Source organism: Carassius carassius, chromosome 19 (genome assembly GCF_963082965.1).
Source record: "Carassius carassius chromosome 19, fCarCar2.1, whole genome shotgun sequence".
NCBI lineage: Eukaryota > Metazoa > Chordata > Actinopteri > Cypriniformes > Cyprinidae > Carassius > Carassius carassius.
In genome coordinates this window covers 27,381,767-27,402,361 of record NC_081773.1, presented here as the reverse complement: position 1 = coordinate 27,402,361, position 20,595 = coordinate 27,381,767, and the positions used below count along the sequence as shown (strand labels likewise).

Sequence of the window (20,595 nt, the reverse complement as noted above, 5' to 3'; positions counted from 1 at the left end):
TTCTTTCAGACTTTTAGCTTCATTTAAGCCTCATTTTAGACATTTTCGCAGAACTCTCTTGTATAAACAAGATTAGTTGTTTAGCTTTGCTTGGTACATTAACAGATCAGTGCCATTAGTTTTTGTTGTTGTTTTTCTCAAAATATTGATTTAACCAAGGATAAACATTCTTAAAACAATAAAAAATCAGGATGTTTGGAATTTAGAACACTCAGAAATAGTGTTTTCATACCTTCATTTGAAAGTTAGGAGAACATTCTTAAGATATTATTTTTTAGCTAGGATGTATCAACAGTAACTTCATAAATTTTATTAAACAGCAGAGTTTTAGATTGAATCATTAGCATTTTTAAATCGTTTTTTTTTTTCTTATTGTGTCATTTTATTTTGAGTTAATTTTTTCAGAATATAAAAAAAAATATCTGGATGTTCGGAACTTCAGAACAATCAGAAATAACATTTTAATAACTTAATGAGAACATTAGAAAAACATTCATAAAACATTATTGTTAGCTGGGATGTCTCTTGCATCTTCATAAACTATTGCGTTTCAGTGCTCTCTCCCAAAAAATACTGGAAAAATTGAAAAGGATTGTTTTTTATACTCAAAACAATCATCAGCTGCCTAGCAACCACTAACATAACAACTGTCTATCTATCACTTTCACAGTAACTTGTAATAATCTGTATGACTTTGTATCATATCAATGTGTGACTTTTCCTCGACGTTTAGGTTTCGTTCTTTCTTTTATTTCACCATCTTGTACAAATTCATATGACTTCTCATGTCTCTCTCTGTATCTAGCCAAAACTTGGAAAATGCCTTTAAGACATAGACGTTCAGAAAGGATTTTGTCAAGCCAGCATTCAAGGTTACTCTGGATGAACTTTCCCATTCTGTTTACTTTAGAATTATTACTGTTAGCTCATATTGTCTATACCTATTTATGGTGAAATATCAAACTTCCTCTCACTTGGTCTTCATCCACCTTTGATCTCTGCAACTTACAAATAGTCTGATTTATGAGCAATTCTTCAACGAAAGCTTACAGTCTGTCAGCTGAAACTATAAGAATTCTTCCGCAATGACCACAGTATAATGGGGTTTGTATACTGCCCCTGCAAAGCAGAGATAAATGGTGTGGCACAGACAGAGGTTTATCTGCTTGTTCCACCCAGTGCATGCGTTTCCCCTGCAAACCTCCGCCCGCCATCTCCGGTGACCTATGTGGTCTGACGCTAAAAGTCTGTGATGTGGCTGTTCTGCATAACACTGACATTTACTGGATCAGAGATTCATCAGTCTGAAGCTGCCACATCCGGTGTTATTAATTGAAAGAACGTCTGAGCTTCTCCTCCGCTCTCAGGCGCGAGGTACATAATGTGCTGAACATGCTCGGAGTTCAGTCTCTCTGGTTAATTACAGTGACAAATGGCAGACGGGCCTCAAAAGTGCAGCGTGCAGTTAAAAAAGTGACAGGCTCATTTCTGAATGTAAACAAATTCCTGGATTCACTGTAATCTAATTACTACCTGGAGAGCTCGAGCACATAGTGCAGAAAACAGCAGAAACACTTTGGGTGAGATCATTTTGTTCTCTGAATGAACTGACATTGCCGCATGTTGGGGGGAAAATACAGCGTCAGGATTTGTAATGTGGTTTTATTCTTAAAGTTAACATTGATAATAATACGAATGGTTCTTGAGCATACATCAGCATATTAGAATGTTTTCTGAAGTTTCATGTGACACATGATACTGAAAATTCAGCTTGGCATCATAGGAATAAATTACATTTTAAAATATATACAGTACTAATAGAAAATAGTTTATTTTCAATTCTAATAATATTTCAGAATATTGCTTGTCTTTGCTATATCTTTGATCAAATAAATGCAGCCTTGGGAGAGGCATGGGAGACAGTTTTGCCAAGGAATTGGGCTACTTTAACACTGTTGCCGCATGTTGTTTTTCATGTCTACAGGTTAAAACAACCCCAATAATGTGATATTTAGTCTCTGGAAAGCAATTTGTCCAGGGGAATGTGTATTGTACCCTCAAATTGCAATTGGGCTAGTTTTCGGATGGTTTTGATTATTCTTTTTTTTTTTTTGCATTTCACTGCCTGTGTCTGAGTGAATGGCCCTTTAAATGACATGGCCCTTCAAATGTTTTTTTAACTATTTTAAACTGAACACTATCAAGATTATCAATTAATTACAGTTTTAGTTTCTGGTAATTGTTGTTCGTTGTAAAAAACTTGTAATTTATTGCACAGGTTGTATTGACTATTTTCAGAATGCAGTGGTGTTGCATATTGTAGTTTTTGGAGCTTGAAAGTCACAGTCACAATGATTTGTTGTTTTTGGGACAGTATAACATGGCGAGTAAAGTTCATTTTTGGTTCAACTGTTCCTTTAAACTGCACAATAAAAACTTTGTTCTCACAATGGCCTTTGTAATGTTTTCTTTTGCACTAATACCACAGAAATTAAGCTCTATTCCGATGGCATTCAGATGATGCTCTGTTCCACTGGAGTGACCACAGTAAGTGTTTCCAAACCTCAGTTATGCTGCTCAACATTAGCTATACCTCAAAGCATGTTGAACAGTTAAAAGTGCCGTTGATGGAGAGATGCAGATCCAGCGGATGAGTTTAGTGGATCAAAAACCTCCATAAGACTTGGTGTGTGTTTTGCCTCCATCAACAGAAAAGTGCACAGCTGATTGTCATCACAGAAGCATCTGGTTGACTTTATCAGTAAAAGGATTCTGTTTTTATCAGTTCGCTGCAGAATGTTTTCTTCTGTGTTCGAGTGTGATTGCAGTTTTTCTTATGAAGAACAGAGTAAAGATGAAAGGAGGAAAGTCATAAAGACATGAAAAATAACTCGTACCATAACAACGACACAGTGCTTTTTCCTCTTGGCATCTAATTGAGCTAATTTGCCCTCTTGTTTTTGTTTTCATGTTCAGCTTTTGATGCTTGACAACTCTGTAGACAGTAATTAGGTTAGTTACATTTGCTTGGAAGTGATAATTATTGTCACCAAGCCAGGTGTAATGGCTTGAAATTCTGTTGCTAAACACAGGTCACTCGTGTGCAATCTGCAGCAGATCATTTTTCCAAACAGCTCGCTCTGAGCAAGTGTTACAGCCACAGGAATAACACAATCTGCATGTTTTATTACGGCTCATCTAGAACTAGTACTAGAGTCTAGTACTATTTATAGTAATAGGCATTTTACATGAATAGAGTACAAAATAGGGCCTGAAATTAATAACAAAAACATATGGTTTTAACAATCATATATTATTTTATTATATTATTATTTATTAAAAGATGTTCAAAAACACTAGTAGATGAAATATAAGAAAAAGTGTCAATAAACAGTATGTATTCAAGAGGTAAGGGAAATCTGTGATTTAAAAACTAAGGTAAAAGCCTCAAGTGTTTTTAGTGGTGCATGTGCCTATTTAGAGCTTGGCAGATGTGATCACTATTCATTGTCTTTGAATATAAAAGAGCTGTGTAACGTAAATGAGTTCTTTTGTGTTCCAAAAGCGTGTATATGTAAGGATTAGGACACAAAAAGGCCCATTTGCTTGGCATCATACAAGACAATCTAAATGATCGGTGGATCTCTGTACTCAATGAAACTCTGTAGTCCTCTGAGTATTAAATGGGGCAACCTGAGAAACAGCGGCCACCACAACATCGCTTTACATTCACATGACGGTCAAGCACTATCGGGCACATTCAGCTGAGAACAGTTGTGTGTGTGTAAGAGAGAAAGAAAGTGAGATTTACATTTACATTTAGTTATTTAGCAGAAGCTTTTATCCAAAATGACTTACAAATGAGGACAATGGAAGCAATCCAAATCAACAAAAGAGCAATGTTATGCAAGTGCTATATCAAGTCTCATTTAGCTTAACGCACTACACATAGCAAGTTTTTTTTATTATATAATAAATAAAATAAAACAGAATAGAAAAAAAATAGAGAAAGCTAGTGTTAGAGGCCTTTTTTCACATTCACACCAGATTTCACATAAATGTGTACAACATATTTTGACCGTAGACCTGTTAAGATGTTATGTTTGGTGATCTTTATACATCTTCAGTAAATCAGCCAAAAATAGTACAATTAATAATACAAGTAGTAGTATTCATGCAACATAAAAATGTGAAAACCATGCAAGCCATTTATAGAGATTTATTTGTTTGCGCAAGCTGCGTTTATATATAAACTTTCATTATTTTTAAAAGACAATTCCCATGAGTTTTCCAGTGCCTAATTTCAGCAGATCTTTTAAGGAACCCCTTAATAATTGATTGAAAGTCTGGGAATCATAGTTTTTAATTTCTTAAAGGGGTCATATGATGCAATTTCAATTTTTCCTTTCTCTTTGGAGTTTTACAAGCTCTTGGTGCCAAACGAAGATCTGTAAAGTTGCAAAGAATAAAGTCTCAAATCCAAAGAGATATTCATTATAAAAGTTAAGATCCAACCATGCCTTCCTAAAGCAGTTCACTCTAACACACCCCCACATACGTCAAGATGTGGGAAGATTTGTATAACGCTGGCCAAATGTTCACGCAAAGAAAGATGACGTAACTTTGATTCTCGCTGTAGTATTGTTGCTGCCGCCATGTTGTGGAGACACTGCATTTCGTTGTGAAAGTGAAACTACTTTGTTTGGCCTTCCAAAAGAGGATTTACAACTGTTCCAGAAATGTTTAACCTAAATATTCATATGTGTGCAGCACATTTTATGTAGGACGAGGACAGTGTCCTGAGATAGTAGCCTACGATGCTGGTGTCTGTTTCTACAAAGTGGGGCAATAATACATTTTCAAGAACAGTCTGGCACTTCTGACTCATAGTAAGTATGTTTACGTATTCAAAGAATTTGCCATTGATAATTCAATCGCGAATTTTAAGCTGTGTAGAGCAGCGCTTGTTTTTTGACATTTCTCCGATCACAAATGCAGACATGGTTTTATGTTTATGCAGCACGATGCGCAACATAATTTGTATACCATAAAGTGTTAGATTAGTGTATATCACGCTCTCTCTGCCAGAATATTTTGTACGTTTGCCTGTCTGTGCTCAAAATCATGTCCCCACTGGATGCAGCAAATGCCTCGTTTGAAATGGATTTCATTGGTTTTGTCTGGTCGTGTCGGGAGACGGCATCACAGTACGGTAAGGAGCGTAACATTTCCGTCACAAGCTTGAGGTCTAATTGAGGTGACCATTGTCTTGTTTTGATCTCTCCGCTGCATTTTTGCGTGTGTCACTTCTGAGTGGCGCATGAGCAAAGCTGATGCATTTTTGTAAGAAAAATATCCATATTCAGAACATAATAATCACTTTAATCTAGCTTGCGCTCACAGTTGTAAACGAAGCAGTTCTGGGTGAATGACGTATGAGGTCAGCTTTACACATGCGCCGCTCAGAAGTGACACACGCAGAAATGCTCCTCTTGGCTTATTTTGATATAAGCCAAGAGGAGACTCACCGGCTCATGTACAATGCTGACCTCATACGTCATTACCCAGGAACTGCTTCCATTTTACATTAGTGAGCGCAAGCTAGATTAAAGTGATTATTACTTTTTACATATATTTTTCCTACAAAAATGCATCGATTCGCTACAGAAGGCCTTTGTTCACCCCCCGGAGCTGGTTAAGACTTTTTTTTTATGTATGCACTTTTTATTAAACATCTCATGAACTGATGCAGTGCAACACCCGCTGAGTGGCATCAAACAGCTTGAAAGATAACTCTGACTGGATTCGTATGAAAGAAGAAAGTCATATAAACCTAGGATGACTTCAAGGCGAGTAATTCATGGGCTAAATTTCATTTTTGGGTGAACTAACCCTTTAAATCGCCTTGGTGTTGGTGAATGATTTTTTTTTTTTTTGCAATTTATCGAGTATTATTTTAGTCATGTCCAACTCAAAAGAACAGTTGACATAGCCTATTTAAGGTTCAAGAAACATGAAAAACCAACTGGTTGTTGTTATGTTAAAGACACAGCGTGAGTTTTGATGTAGTCAGTGGGCTACTTTATAAAAGTAAATGAATGAATGAAATATTATAGGTTTCTTTTTTAACATTATAGTTGTAATTTAGCACCAATTATTGTATTTATATCGCCTTTAAAAAGTCACAACAGCCATTTTGAAAGAATTAGATTACATTTATTTCCTATTAGATATATGTTGAAATCTTTTAATGGTCTATACAGGCTAATACTAATGCAAAGGGCTCGACAGGCCTATACAAATAGTTGTTCATCAAAAGAATCGTTAGTGGCGCGGTTAAGGAATCGTAATCGTTGAGTTCTTCCCATCCCATGTGAGAACATGAAGACGGCGGGCTTGACTGACTGTGAGCGCCCGCCTCTGGAGGACATGCGCCGGGGACTCGACACGTGATCCGCTCGCCACAATCCAGTATGGCGGAATCCGTCGGCGAGTGGATCCGTCGTTGGCGCGCTCTCCAACGGGAATAAAGTCCGGAGCGTTGCGTCCGATCGCGGCGGAGCTGCGGAGAGGTGAGAGACGATTCGCATGCGTTCTCCAGGGATTTTATGCTTAAATGCACTAATCGCTTCAGTAAGAGAAAGAAACTTGTGGGCGATCAGATGAAACAATCAAAACAGTGTGTGTGTGTGTGTGTGTGTGTGTGTGTGTGTGTGTGTGTGTTGAACTCTCGTCTCGGAGTAGTTGTGTCACTTCATTTTATGCGTTTTCTTCATACCTGCAGGTAGAAGGAGACCTTCATACCTGCAAGGAGATTCATAAAGATAGATTTTTAATAAGCTAACATATTTTAGGATATAATTAAGGCATTTTGGGCTGGACTATGTAATGGTAATTCTATAAATTTTGCGCTTTTATGATTTTAAAGTGATATTTTAAAAGATTGGAACGTTCTGTCCCTAAAAGAATGTTTTAAATGTTATTGAAGTCATAATAAACTACAGCTTGTTATCATAATTTATGTATAGGTTTGTATAAACTTGTTCTGACTCTGTATCAGTTCTTTGGAAACAGAGTTGACATGTTGACAGGGTCATCTATCATCAGTAGATCCGTTTTCATTACCAGTGTCATTTTTTACACACTTTCATGCGACGGTTTGGGATTTGGTAGTTTGTGCACCTTACATGATTCTTGTGTCAGTTTTGTGTCATTTAAAGGGACAGTTCACCAAAAAATGAACATTTTCTAAAAATGTACTCCCATCAGGCTATACAACAGATATGTTGATGATGTAGATGAGTCTGTTTTCTCATGCATGTTTGGATAAATTTTGCATCACTTGCTCAACAATGGATCTTCTTCAGTGAATGGGTGTCATCACAATGAGAGTCCAAAAAGTTGATAAAAACATCACAATAATCCACAAGTAATCCACACCACTCTAGTCCATCACTTAACATCTTCTAAAGCACAAAGCTGCATGTTTGTAATAAAATAAAATAAAAATCAACATTAAGATAGAAACCATGGGAGTTGTTCTGGATAAAATACAAATTCATGATCCACAATATTGCTTTCTTCAGTGAGAAAGTCTAGTCTGAAACAGGGGAGATATATGCACAGATCACGCACCATTTAAAAGTGAAAATAATCCAAACCAGTTCTAAACATACATGTCTGAGGTTTTTGGTGCGAGAGGAAAACAGGACTGGAGGAAGTGTTATTATGGATTATGGACTTGTATTTTGGCCAGAAGAAATGGTTTAAAATGCCTTTGATGGATTTGTTTATAACAAACATGCAGCTTTTCACTTCACAAGATTTTAATTGATGGACTGAATGCATATCATAGATTATTATTTGTGGCATTTTTTTATTTTTTATCAGTAGTTTTGACTCCCATTCTGATGGCACCCATTCACTCCATTAGAGAGCATTTGATGTAATGCAAAATTTCTCCAAATCCGTTCTGATTTAGAAACAAAGTCATCTACATCTTGGATGGCCTGAGGGTGAGTATTTTCAGCAAATTTTCATTTTTGGTTGAACTTTTCCTTTAAGAGTTGTTCAATGATGTACGTACGTGTTTATTTCAGTAATCATAGATATCCTTTTGTAGGATTTTGTTGCTTTTTCCATGTAGTGCTTCTCTAGCTCATATAGACCTTCTTTTTTGAGATTGGCTGTAGTTTCTTTAAGTTTGGACTTAAGCAAAACGGATAAGATTGATTCTGTAACATTTGGTTGTATCATAAAGTAGCCATTCTCTTATCAGAAATGAGGATGAGATTATAGTAATGTTTTCATGTTCTGAGCTGAGTCATGACGACTGTGTTGTCCGCTGGTGATTATATCATGCTGTCACACATAGCTGGTGGTTGAAGCTTCAACATGTGGCATCATGCACAGGCATATAAACCCAGGCTTTAATCACAGCCTATAGGAAGCTCGCTCGTCTTTTCACATTCCGGATCTCGAGGACCGGCGCTCAGACCTTGTAAATTCCAGGCCCCACAGGAAGAAGGTCAAAGCAGGGCAGCAGAGAGTTAACCCAGTCTTGCACGACCCCTGTCGTGCACTTTTTGATTTCTTCGAACAAACCAAAAAAGAATGTGTGCACACCGTGTTTGGGGTTTTGTCTTGTTTTATATAGCACTTTTTTTTAATCATTTTTGCTTTTCTTGATTTTTTTCTTCACGTCAATAGTCTCATTTCACCCCAGGAATGAATGAAAGAAATTATAAATATTATACTGTTTGAAGAAAATGTAAGGTTTTTTAAATTCTGTTACGATTTTCTGCTTTGTGACTTAAGTTTGATGCAAATGTTACATTTACATTACATTTACATTTATTCGTTTAGCAGATACTTTTATCCAAAGCGATTTACAAATGAGGACAATGGAAGCAATCTGAATGGTACTGTGTTTTTATGCTTCCATTAATGGCTTGACGTTTAGTTTGCACTGCTGTTCTTGTGCTAACAGTTTAGTTGTAGCCTTGCCATTCTTATTGACATTCTAGTCAACCCATGGAGACTCGTCTATGATTGAGTAATTAATTATACAACACCTCTTCCCCTTGAAACGCATACAGCATCATTTATTCTATCTATTTCTCTCTGTCCACAGATCCAGTCTGTGTGACTTGGCAAAGTAGTATTCTGAGTAACGACAGCACTTAGTGAATGTGACTAAATGGCAATGTTTAGGCCCACGCTTTATATAGTCTCAAATAACAATTTAAATCAGTTTGAGACCCCTAGCTAATCAATTCTACTCCTTAGGGTACATAATTAACAGTGCTGGATGACTCATGGAGATTGGCAGATTGCATCGTTTGCCGCATCTGTGGATGAAGTGGAAGGAGAGGGAGAATTTGGCTCCAGCCGCTCTTAGATGATGCTTAGCGAGGAAGAGCACTAACAGGAGACGGGGCGTAACTGTAGGTGGTAAATGCGGCTGGACAGATGACAAGTATGACTGGCGATCCGTAGAAAGGTTGTCCTCTAATTGAAAAATGTGATGTTTGTCTCCGACAGTTTTATTTAGAGGATTGTGTTAATTTCCCTGAGGCCTAGTGTTGTCTGCTGTTACTGGATGCCTAACTCCTTAAAGGATTAGTTACCACAAAAATGAATGTTTTGTCATTTTGTTTTCACCCTCGTGTTTTTCCAAACCTCTATGCTAAAGTGTGAGTGCTAAAGGAGATATTTATAAAAATGTGCAACTCCTCTTTTTCCATACTTTGAATGGTGACCATGACTGACAAGAAACAATTTAGTGAAGGAAGATTTAAATTCAGTCTGTTCCTCACATAATGTGTTCATGTGGCTTCAGAAGGCTGGAATATAGTGCAAGATTGATTTGGACTGCTATTATGCTGCTTTTGTAGTGCTTTTTTGTTCTTTTTGGAGCCTGTTGTCCCCATTCACTTTTATTATATGGAAGAAACATTATTATTTATTTATTTTTAATTTTTTTCTACTACATAATCAAAATAAAACAGAAATCACAATTATGGATTTTATCAAATTATTTAATTGAATATAAGGCTCAGTAAATGATGACAAAATAATTTTTGGGTGAATTATCCCTTTAAATACTCGTTCTTATTTTTAAAACAATTCTTATTTTAATTAGTAACAACAACAGCAATAACAAAAACAATAATAATAATAATAATAATAATTTCTTATTATTATTTCAAAAAATTTTGGCCAAATTTTATTTTATCATAATTTGTTTAAATGGCAGCACAATGTTTTTTTTTATCCATAAAATCACAATTAGTTTTTTTTAGCCCCAAAATCATGCAGCATATATTTTGTGGTTTTGTCTTTTTGGAGAATTGCAGCAACTGTCACTTGTTACTTGCAAAAGTGCAAGGCACTTTTAAGAATATGCTTGAAATCTAAATTTTTTGTGCTTAACAGAAAAATGAAATTCGTATGGGTTTGGAACGACATGAGGATGAGTAAATAATGGCAGACTTTTGATTTTTGGGTATTAAAATGAGTGGATTGAATGCTGTCGCCTCAGTGTGGAATAATTGTTAGTGTCTGTGCCACTTTTGCTTTGCTTAAGTTCTGTTGGCTGAACTTGGCAAGGCTTGGGTTCATTTGGCAATTCGTGTTTGTCCGAAACCAAAGATTGCGATAATGAAAAGCTTGTCTGTTTATATGATGAGTTTAATGAAAACTGAGTGTTTGTGGGCAGCACATCAGTCAAGGTGATATGAACCTCATTGTCACCTAACTGTGGCCCTTCTGGCCTTTGTCAGCTCGTGAAACTGTTAACGCTCCGCCGGGCTGGCAGACTGAACGGAGGACGCAGAAGGCAGACAACAGCCGAGGGAAAGTGACCACGGTGGGAGAGTGAGTGATGATTGTTTTGCCCCTCATAAAGTCCAGACAGGCACACAGTCACAAGGCTCATTTCCTGCTCTCTGTTTATCTGAAAACACACAGGCCTGTATGGACATGGAGATGTTAAATTCATGCTGCTCAACTGATGCTCATCGGACTGTTTAAAGGCAAAAAGAAAAAACGTTGTCATCATTTATTCACTCTCAAGTTGTCCCAAAGCTGTATGAGTTTCTACATTGTTGTTCTTTTTTTATTTATTTTTTTGCAAAAGGTCAATTTCTTCTTACAATTCGTTGTGACCATCGCTGTCAAGCTCCAAGATAGATTGGTTAAAAAAAAAACAGCTGGAGGGGTATTTCACCCCAAAAATGAAAAACTATGTCATCATTTACTTGCTGTCATTCCAAATCCAAAACTGTATATTTTTATTTCTTTTGAGAAACATGACTTTTAAGTTTGAACTTATACCCAACATTCTTCAAAATCTCTTTTTTTGTGTGTTCTGCAGAAGAATGAAATGCATATGGTTTTAGCACACAAAATCTTTTGAACTACTTCCATGCTGCTCTTATTAGGTTTTATTTTTCATTTTTGAGCTGAAGACAGCTAGTTATTTTAATACTATTTGATCATTTTTTTTAACCATTTTTATAAATTTTTTTAATAGAGATTTTATATTTTCATTTTATTTATGTCCAGGTATTAGGTATCTTTTTTTAATTTAGTTTTCCCTTCTGTTTAAAAAAAAAAAAATCTCCATCCACATGAAAATACAAATGCACACTATGGTGCACTGCATGCCAAATCAACATGTGGCTATAAAATCTCAACCGTAAAGCCAATCGGAAGCTTGAAAAAGTTTCAAGTAGCCGGAGATAACAGCGCAGGCTTTGATGTCAAAAGCCAAAAAGTTCGGTTTCGCTGTCTGCATGATAACACTGCAACCAGAGTTTTTGAAAACCCTCACCCTGGCAGGAAACCCAAAAAATTTGGTTTCCGTGACCTGGTGCTGCGTTTGCTTGTGGATGAACGGCCAAACCACGTAAAAAACGGTGCGTTTTTAAAAAGAACCACGTTCGTGTGGACAGGGCCTTAGTTTTAGTTCAGTTCAGTTCAGTTTTAATCTGTTCATTTACAGGTAGCAATCTTGATGCTTCAACATAAACTAATTTAATTACATTTATTTCTAAATTTTCTTTAATAGTTTAAGTTTTGCATCTAATATTATCTTATTGCAGCCTCATTTCAATAAACAAAAATGAGTTTGAATAGTTTTAGTATAATTAACCCTAATGACAGCTGTAGTTGCTGCGCAAAGTTCCTTCAAAAAGTTCTCCCCTTGTGTTCCACACAAAAAAAATAGCTTAAGGATTTGGAGCGACATGAGGGTGAGTAAATAATGACAGAATTTAATTTTCGGCTGATCTAATTCCTTTAATGAACACCTACTGCACCAAATCACTGGTTAAAACATGCACAATCTGTTACTCACCAACCCATTTTTTTTAAAGACATCTTGCACTAGTTTACACTGCCAAACCAAGACGTCAGCGATTGAGCGAATTCCTTAATGAAAATTTGGAGTGAATTTAATGGCACACAACACCATTCACCACCGTCAGCCCTGGCGAGAAACCCAACTGAAAATCAGCCTGCCTATGAGTAGACATGGAGATCCCTTCCAACACGCTTCCCTCAAAAGTTTCGCAATATTGTAGTTTTTAATGGAATGTGACACAAAGAGCTTTAGCTGGGGTTTAGCCGAAGCAAAGACATTGGGAAAAAGAGATTTTTATGGTCAGCCAGAGGCTTTTGTTTCTATGTTGGTTCTCAGCTTTGATTCATTTAGACTTGCCAAACAATAAATGGTCACTCTGATCAAAAGCAAAGTAGCTTTTAAACATTCATTAGCTCCTTCAGTGCTGTCTAATGACTAACTGCTATTATATTTGGTCTGCTCATGTAGTGAACATGAGCGAGCACTGGCGACTGTTGTACAAACACAGGTGGCGTTCTGTCGTATTGGATTGGGTGTCATTTTCCTGCTGTTGTCTTGTAGCGTGGCTTTTCTCTTCGGGCCTGTCAGCTTGTATTAGATCTGCTCCTCTGTGATGGTCAACCTAGACGGCTGGTCGGCCATGTCTCACTTTTTTTTGTCCCAGACAGGATGATGTAAGACCGAAATGCCGCTGAGGGTATGTATGTGTCTTCTCTTTCCCCCAGGTTAAACTCGCACCCCCAGACATGAGCAGTCAGGGTCGGGACGCTTGACCGACTTTGGCTGATTTTTGTCCTGAAGCTATCTGTTAGCATTGCGACCCGCTTTCTTGACACAGTTTTATTTAAAACTAGGCCAGTATTCCAATTCAGATTTTTTTTTTTTAATCTTTGTGTAACATGTCTTGTTACAGTTGTTACATATTGCATGGTTCCCATGATACCTGGAATAAGGGGCTTAAAATGGCCATGTCTGATGTCTAGAGAGCTGGAGCACCTTAATGGTGATATATCAGTTTATTATTAGTAGTTATGAAGGTCAGATTTTTTTAATATTTATTTTTATTCATTTTTTAAAGATATGTTTATGGGCGTATTCTGCTATTGTCGAGACAGTATAATAGAGAGGTGATGGGAAAGCATTGGGCGAAGAGAGAAGAGGGCAGGATCGGCAAAGCGTCATACTCGGGTCGCCCTGAGCGCAATTGCGCTGTATGTCAGCGCACTAACCTAACATATTTATATTTATATGTGACCATGGACCAAAAACCAGTCTTAAGTGTAAATTTTTCGAAATTGAGATTTATACATCATGTGAAAGCTGAATGAATACACTTTCCATTGATGTATAGTTTATTAGGATCTGACAAAATCTGGAATCTGAGGGTGCAAAAAAATCTAAATACTGAGAAAATCGCCTTTAAATTTGTCCAAATGAATTCTTAGCAATGCATATTACTAATCAAAAATTATGTTTTGATATATTTATGATAGGAAATTTACTAAATATCTTCATGGAACATGATCTTTACTTAATATCCTAATGTTTTTTGGCATAAAAGAAAAATCGTTAATTTTGACCCATAACATTTTTTTTGGGCTATATTGCTAAAAATATACACCAGCAACTTAAGACCTTAGATCTTTAGATTATCTCTTTTCATATTTATTTGTATGATGACAATTACCATAAATCTTATGTAAAATTTTTTTTTTAATTATTTATATATATATATATATATATATATATATATATATATATATATATATATATATATATTAGTTGTGGCTGTTTTGACCATACATCTTCAGACCATGGTGATTTATATTTTAATTATTATATGTCATAATTATATTTATTTATAAAAAAAACACTTTTTCTTCTTATACTGGCAATTGCCATAATTTTCATGACATTTATGATATGATATTGTAGAAAGATTGATATTCATAATATTTATATTTTTATGCATTTTACTTATCTATTTCTATATTTTATAATCATACAATATATGTGCACATTTTTTTTCTTGAAATCAGTGTATCTTTTTGTAGTCTTTATATTTTAGTTGAGGCTGGCTTGAACAACATTAATGACACTTTTGAAATATTTTGTTATCATTACTTTTTTAAAACTTCAGACTTGAACGAAAGATTCCTAACCTTATCAAAGCCCGCGTTTTTGTATCAACCCAACCAAACTGCACTTTCAACATGCGTCAGAAACCCTTTTTGGATAGATCTGTTTCATTTGAATCATTTGTGTGTGCGTTATCTTGTCATTTATCAGACGTTATTTCATCCAAGTATGTCTGTGTTGGAAGATGCCTCTGACACCTGAGAAGTAGGACTCATATTGTTTTAGTACGTCAGCAACATGACTGAAATAACAAACATAGTGTGATGGCCACAGAGCATAGAAACCAGCCATTTGGAAAGATGAACGCTTACATGCATGTTCTCGCTATGGAGAGTAATCTAAAGCAATAATCATCTCCAAATCAGCCTACGAGGCATATCATGGACGGCAGTGCCTAAATTTAACGCACAAGTTAATACAGTTGTCCCAGACGATGTTTGACCTCTTGTGATGCAGTGCAGTTAACATGTTTTGACACGCTCATACGTGATGATGTAAATTCAAGAGATACCCCTTTACTAAAATCAGTCTGAGCTGAGAATAGCAGTGCTGCTCGGGGTGGAAAACGTGTCTTTCTTTGTGGCTCTTCAAATGCTACATTGACTTTTATATCAGGGGTTTCCCTCAAGTCATCCCTGCGTCACTGCGGTTCACACAGTCATGCTGGTCTTGCTGCCGGGGCCATTTGTGGTTTGGGACGAATGTGGTCGGTCAGCGATCTCTGAGGCGTGAGGGAGTAAGTGACTGAGCTGTAGTGTTCAGTTCGGGTCAGGGAGGAAGCTCACTCCATTAAACTCTCTTAGGAAAACACTACGCCTCGTAGACAGACACCACTGCAAATGATGCTGGAGAAGTGGCTTTCTTTGGCAGCATTTAAAGGTGAAGTGTGTAATTTTTGTGTATTTTCTGCTCTGCACTGTTCAAACAAACAGAATGGATCTATTTATTGAATCATTCACTGAATTAACTCGCTCACTACATTTTTCTTGACTATAAATAAAATTAAGTAACTGAATGATACTTAAATGTTTTTTGTTTTTGTTTATAGGGAAAAAAGTCGTCTGATTTGTAAACAAATGACTCAAATGAATCAAAAACAATGAATGAATAATGAATAACAATGCATTTTCAATCTGAAACTCACAGAATTTTAGTCAAAGTGGATTTCGATTTTATTCTTTCAGATTCAGTTACTTTCTGTGAATTATTGTTCGATTAATAACTCAATACTAAGTCTCTTTGAACAATTCCAGTGGTTTCACACACAAAAAAATTACATTTAACTTTTTTAATATTTAATATCCATTATAATATCAATAGTAATTCTCAGTACATTTTGACATTACTGTTATAAATATATATATTTTCTATATATATAATTTGATTTGTAAACAATTTTTTTTTCTTTTTTTTCTCAAATGACTCAGTTTGAATCAAGTAATTGATTTGAATCATCAAATGACTTACTGAATTGGTTCAATCGATTCTTCACTTATTTTTGTACTGGACTGTCTTAGTAACTATCACTCTTACAAATGATACTTCTTTAAAAAATATATATATATATTTGTTTAGTTTTGATCTCATCTGAGAACTAAAAAATCATTATGGAACCTGAATCCGAACCAGAATCATTAAATTCTCATTCCTTCTTCAAATTGCATTGATAAATTTTATTCTTTAAACAGCCATGTCTTCAGTTTTGTTAATCCCTAATCTAAAAAATCTTTAAGGAACCTGAATCCGAACCCAAATTGGGACCAGAATCATTAAATTCTCATTCCTTCTTCAAATATGCATTGATAAAATAGGCATTTCTTCAGTTGTACATTTTACCTACAACTTTGTGCACAAATATGTCATTGTGGCCCAAGTCTCCGCCCATGCATTCTCACATTTACTCAAGATCTTTATCCACTGTGTCTGTGCACGTCTACTTTCTTTCTTTGCTTATTACGCACATGGGGCTGGAACGGCACCATGTGAGAAATGAGATGACAGCAAGTGCAAAAGACTTCCGTAGGAGCTGGAACTAAACTCCCTCCAGTACATGAAATCCATGCCACCTGGCCCCAGTGAGAAGCCATACTTTCTTTGAGAGGAAAGCTGGAAAATCCAACGTCCCATAAAGATTGTGAGTGGTTCTGCAGAGACGTGCTTCTCTGAAACAAACAGATTAAAGGAGTATTAAAAATGGAGCATTAAAAATTGGGCAGTCATGGCCTAACGGTTAGAGAGTCGGACTTGTAACCCGAAGGTCATGGGTTCGAGTCTCAGGTCCAGCATGCATTGTCGGTGGGGGAAGTGAAAAACCAGCGCTCTCTCCACCTTCAATATCACGACTGAGGTGAGACCCTACAGCAAAAGGCACCGAACCCCCAACTGCTGCCCACTTCTCCGGGTGTGTATTCATGGTGTGTTTGTGTTCACTACTTTGTGTGTGTGCGCACTTGGATGGGTTAAATGTAGAGCACCAATTCATAGTATGGTTCACCATACTTGGCCACACATCACTTCACTTTCACTTATGCTTAGCCTCATCACGCTAGGGCCTGTGATGCAACACTTTTTCCTGGTGTGCGCGGAAAACTTCACGTCAGCTTTAGGAGTTGCTAAGATTAAATCACATTTTCTTGGCACGTTTAAATGGGTTCAAGTACTTCCAGTCTCGTTTTTATTTGTGATTTTTGAGGGCATAGATGTGTGGTTTGGAGTCGTCTTTTGTAAATGTAAACCAGGCATGCCCTTGAGTGTTTTCAATGGGTTTGACTGAATTTAGAACGGCACTAAAGTAAAATATGTGCACTTCCCAATTTATCATACGCTGTATGATACATTTTTAGAATTTATTGTGGTCTGATTTGCTGAAACATGAATCTTGTGCATCCAGTTATTACTTGTGGCTAAAATTAAAATTGAGGGTTTTTTTTCACTGCATGTTCCTGGTCTTACGTCACCAATGCATGTTTTTCCAGTTGTTTATCTTTATAATTTTTTATAAAAATTTAATTTTGATTTAAACCCTAAGCTAACTCTTCCTAACTTTCCTTTTTGTCTGACTATATAATTCCATACTTTTCCAAACTCTCATTCAAACTGCCTGACTCCCCATTTAATGCCAAGTTATAACTAAACCAATCCAGGATTTTTGTTGTTTGTTTCGTTGCATACTCTACTGTTCATTACTGTACTGTTTTTTTTATAATAAATTGATAATTTTATTTTGTAAGGATGCATTAAATTCATCAAAACCGTAAAGACATTAGTAACAATAATGTCAACAAATCTATACAAAAGATTTCTGTTTGAAATAGATGTTGTTCTTTTGAACTTTCTTTTCCTTTTCTCTATTCATCAAATAATCCTAAAAACTACTTATACCAGGACTAAATGTATAACTTTCATTTTTGGTCTGGACCAAGAGAACCAAACTAAAATTGTGAATGCACCCAGAGTTTTGTCTTTGTGTGTGCATTGTGTCCTACACTTCAATTGCAATCTGATTCACAATAAAAGACCGTTTAATGAACTAGTCAAAATGCCACAGTTTTAGTGGTTTCTTCGCTCGTTTCATTAAAATAAGTCATTATTTTCATCCCGTGCAACTCGGTATGAACCTGAGAACTGTTAGCCATGTGTGTTTTCTTTAGTGTATAGTTGGGCCCAGTTATAGTGAGATGGGATTTCTTCTTAAAAAATTCTAGAATAATTGTTATAATGAATTGTTAAGGTCCTGAAATGGGAAATTCTCTCAGATTCCCATCCCTATTAGCATTACCCGGGCCTGCTTGTCAGAAACATGGTGTTGGAGTAAGCCCACCCTCATAGACTGAGTGATTTTCCTTTAGTCTAGGCCTCATTCCTCTTGGAACAGCTGATGTTTATGGTTACATAACATGGCTAAGCTGTGATGTCTTGCTGTGTGCTAGACTGCTCTAGATACTGTTGTCATTCTGACAGACAGGTTCCTTTGTTCCAGGTGGAGATAAGGAAAAATGTACACACACTTATTGTGGGGTGAGCTGCGTTACTGCTTGACATGTGATGGTTATTGTCAGTTCTGTTGAGCTTTGTGTTGAGCAAATATGGCAGGCTGGGAGGAAATGTGTCATCGTGACAGATTGGTAAAGGGTGGTTTACACCCGTCCCATGGCATGTCAAAAATGTGTCATGACATCCTTCTGCTCTGGCCTTTGTCACGTATGTATACTGACCAGGAAAAGCCCACTTGATTGACATGCACTTCAGATCTGGCTCTGATACAAAACCTAGTGTGCTGCCTACTTAGGGAACGTCGTACGGCATTCCAGCTGACCAAATGCTAAGGCAACGCATGTTTAACACAGAAGCCAATCGAAAAATGCATTACAACCAAAAAATTCATTCAAGCTGGTAAACATAGAGAATGTTGATTATAAAAACAGTTCATTCAGTACTGAAAATGAACAGCACCGATCAACACTATTGAAACTTTGCAACTCAAACCCTGTGAATGCACTGATGCACTGATTGTTTTGATGGAATATGGAGTGTTTTAAAAATCATTCATCTTTGAGTTTTTATTTTTATTTTTGTTATAGAAGTATTTAAGATGGTGGACGAAGTGAGAGAAATGTTGAATATAAAGATTTAAGTTCAGTCAACATGATACTAATAAAAGAATTGATAAAATAAATGATAAAATAAAGTACTTTAAATGATCTTATTTATTTTTTCAGTTTTGCACTTTAATTTTAGCTTTAACTTTTAGTAAGTTTGTTAGGGTTTGGCTTTGGATATATATAAATTATTATTCTAATTATCTATAATTATTTATTAGGCTATTATAAGTTTTAATAATTGTAGTACTTCAGTGTTAAGTGTTTTTTTGTTAGTTGGCAAAGAAACATTTCTAATTTGTATTTTATATATATGTGTTCATCTATTCATAATTTATTTCAGCTGCAATTGAATTAACAAGAAAAATATTCATTAGTTTTGTTAAGTCACAACACATATATTTTACCCAATATTTGTATATGCTATGCATGTTTACACTTAGAGTATTGAGTGTATTGTTTGGCAACATGCTAACGTCAAAGTTTATTCAAATCAAATGCTAGTTGAGTCTTCCGATGTGCTTTTTATATGTAGAGTGCTCCAGATTGCTCATTTGAGAGGCTGTACTTCAGTTCAAGATAGACGGCATTAATTATAGCTGTTGTGTAATGTCTTTTTTTTTTTGTTGCTCTTTTGACAGTTCATTCTCATCGAGCGAAGAGGAACCGACACACAGAGTTGGACTTTGGCCAGAGGGGGCGCTATGAGCCTCTGAGATTGTCCTTTCTTTTCTGTCCCGTGTCTCTTTTGACTCGTCTTCCCATTCAACAGTGGATGGTGACCAGCCAACAAGCCCCGGAGGAGCTGTGAGGTGTTTCTCACATCCTCATCTGCCGGGACACACTCCTCTTATTATCAAGTCAGTCACTTCAGAGAAAGCCGCCACTGTAGCCACAATGAGTTACAACAGCCGCCCAGGTAAGAGCTCTCCGTGGCCCTTCAGTGCTTTTCATCTTGTGTTACCCCTCTCTGAACAAAATAAACATTGTAGAATCAGCTCCACTCTGGTTTCAGTTACGTCTGTCTGTAAATAAACCTTTTGTGATCCAGATCTGTGCTATTACAAACCTGTTTCACTCTGTAAAGGAGGATAGTGTTTCTCTGCTACAGGAATAGCATGTGAGAGGGTTAAGAATCAGCCATGAGATGCCAGAGAAGGCTTTTGAGCAGCTTTTTGATTCGCACTCAAATATCTGTCCCCTTGACTCTACCAAGGCCATCTTGTCCAACTGTCAGCTCGAGGAGGAGTTTGATTTTTCTTGGAAAAAATTGTAAGCTGTGCTGCTTTTCCCTGCCTCCCTCTCTTCCTTTATCTTTCCTCTTCCCTCTTTCTGCTTATATTTCCATTTTTTTGTTCGCAGAGGAAAAGTTCATAGTGTTTCATATGCTGTCTTTTCATCGAATTATCCACTAGACAGATGAACACTTAATAGTCATACGGCTTCATTCTGTGAGCAGCCGTTGGGTTAGTAAAGCAATGAACCATGAGT

The 20,595-nt window shown here is 36.4% G+C and overlaps 1 protein-coding gene across 1 annotated transcript in view; it reads left to right on the top strand.

Annotated features, from left to right (window-relative positions):
• The first annotated feature begins 6,378 nt into the window (after positions 1–6,378).
• LOC132095497 (histone deacetylase 4-like) overlaps positions 6,379–20,595 on the top strand; it is a 224,292-nt gene continuing 210,075 nt past the window's right edge. Inside the window, exons 1-2 of the mRNA XM_059500553.1 lie at positions 6,379–6,572; positions 19,746–20,023. Of these exons, the coding sequence (XP_059356536.1) occupies positions 20,002–20,023 (22 nt within the window). The 5' untranslated portion in view covers positions 6,379–6,572; positions 19,746–20,001. The remainder of the gene's footprint in view (positions 6,573–19,745; positions 20,024–20,595) is intronic.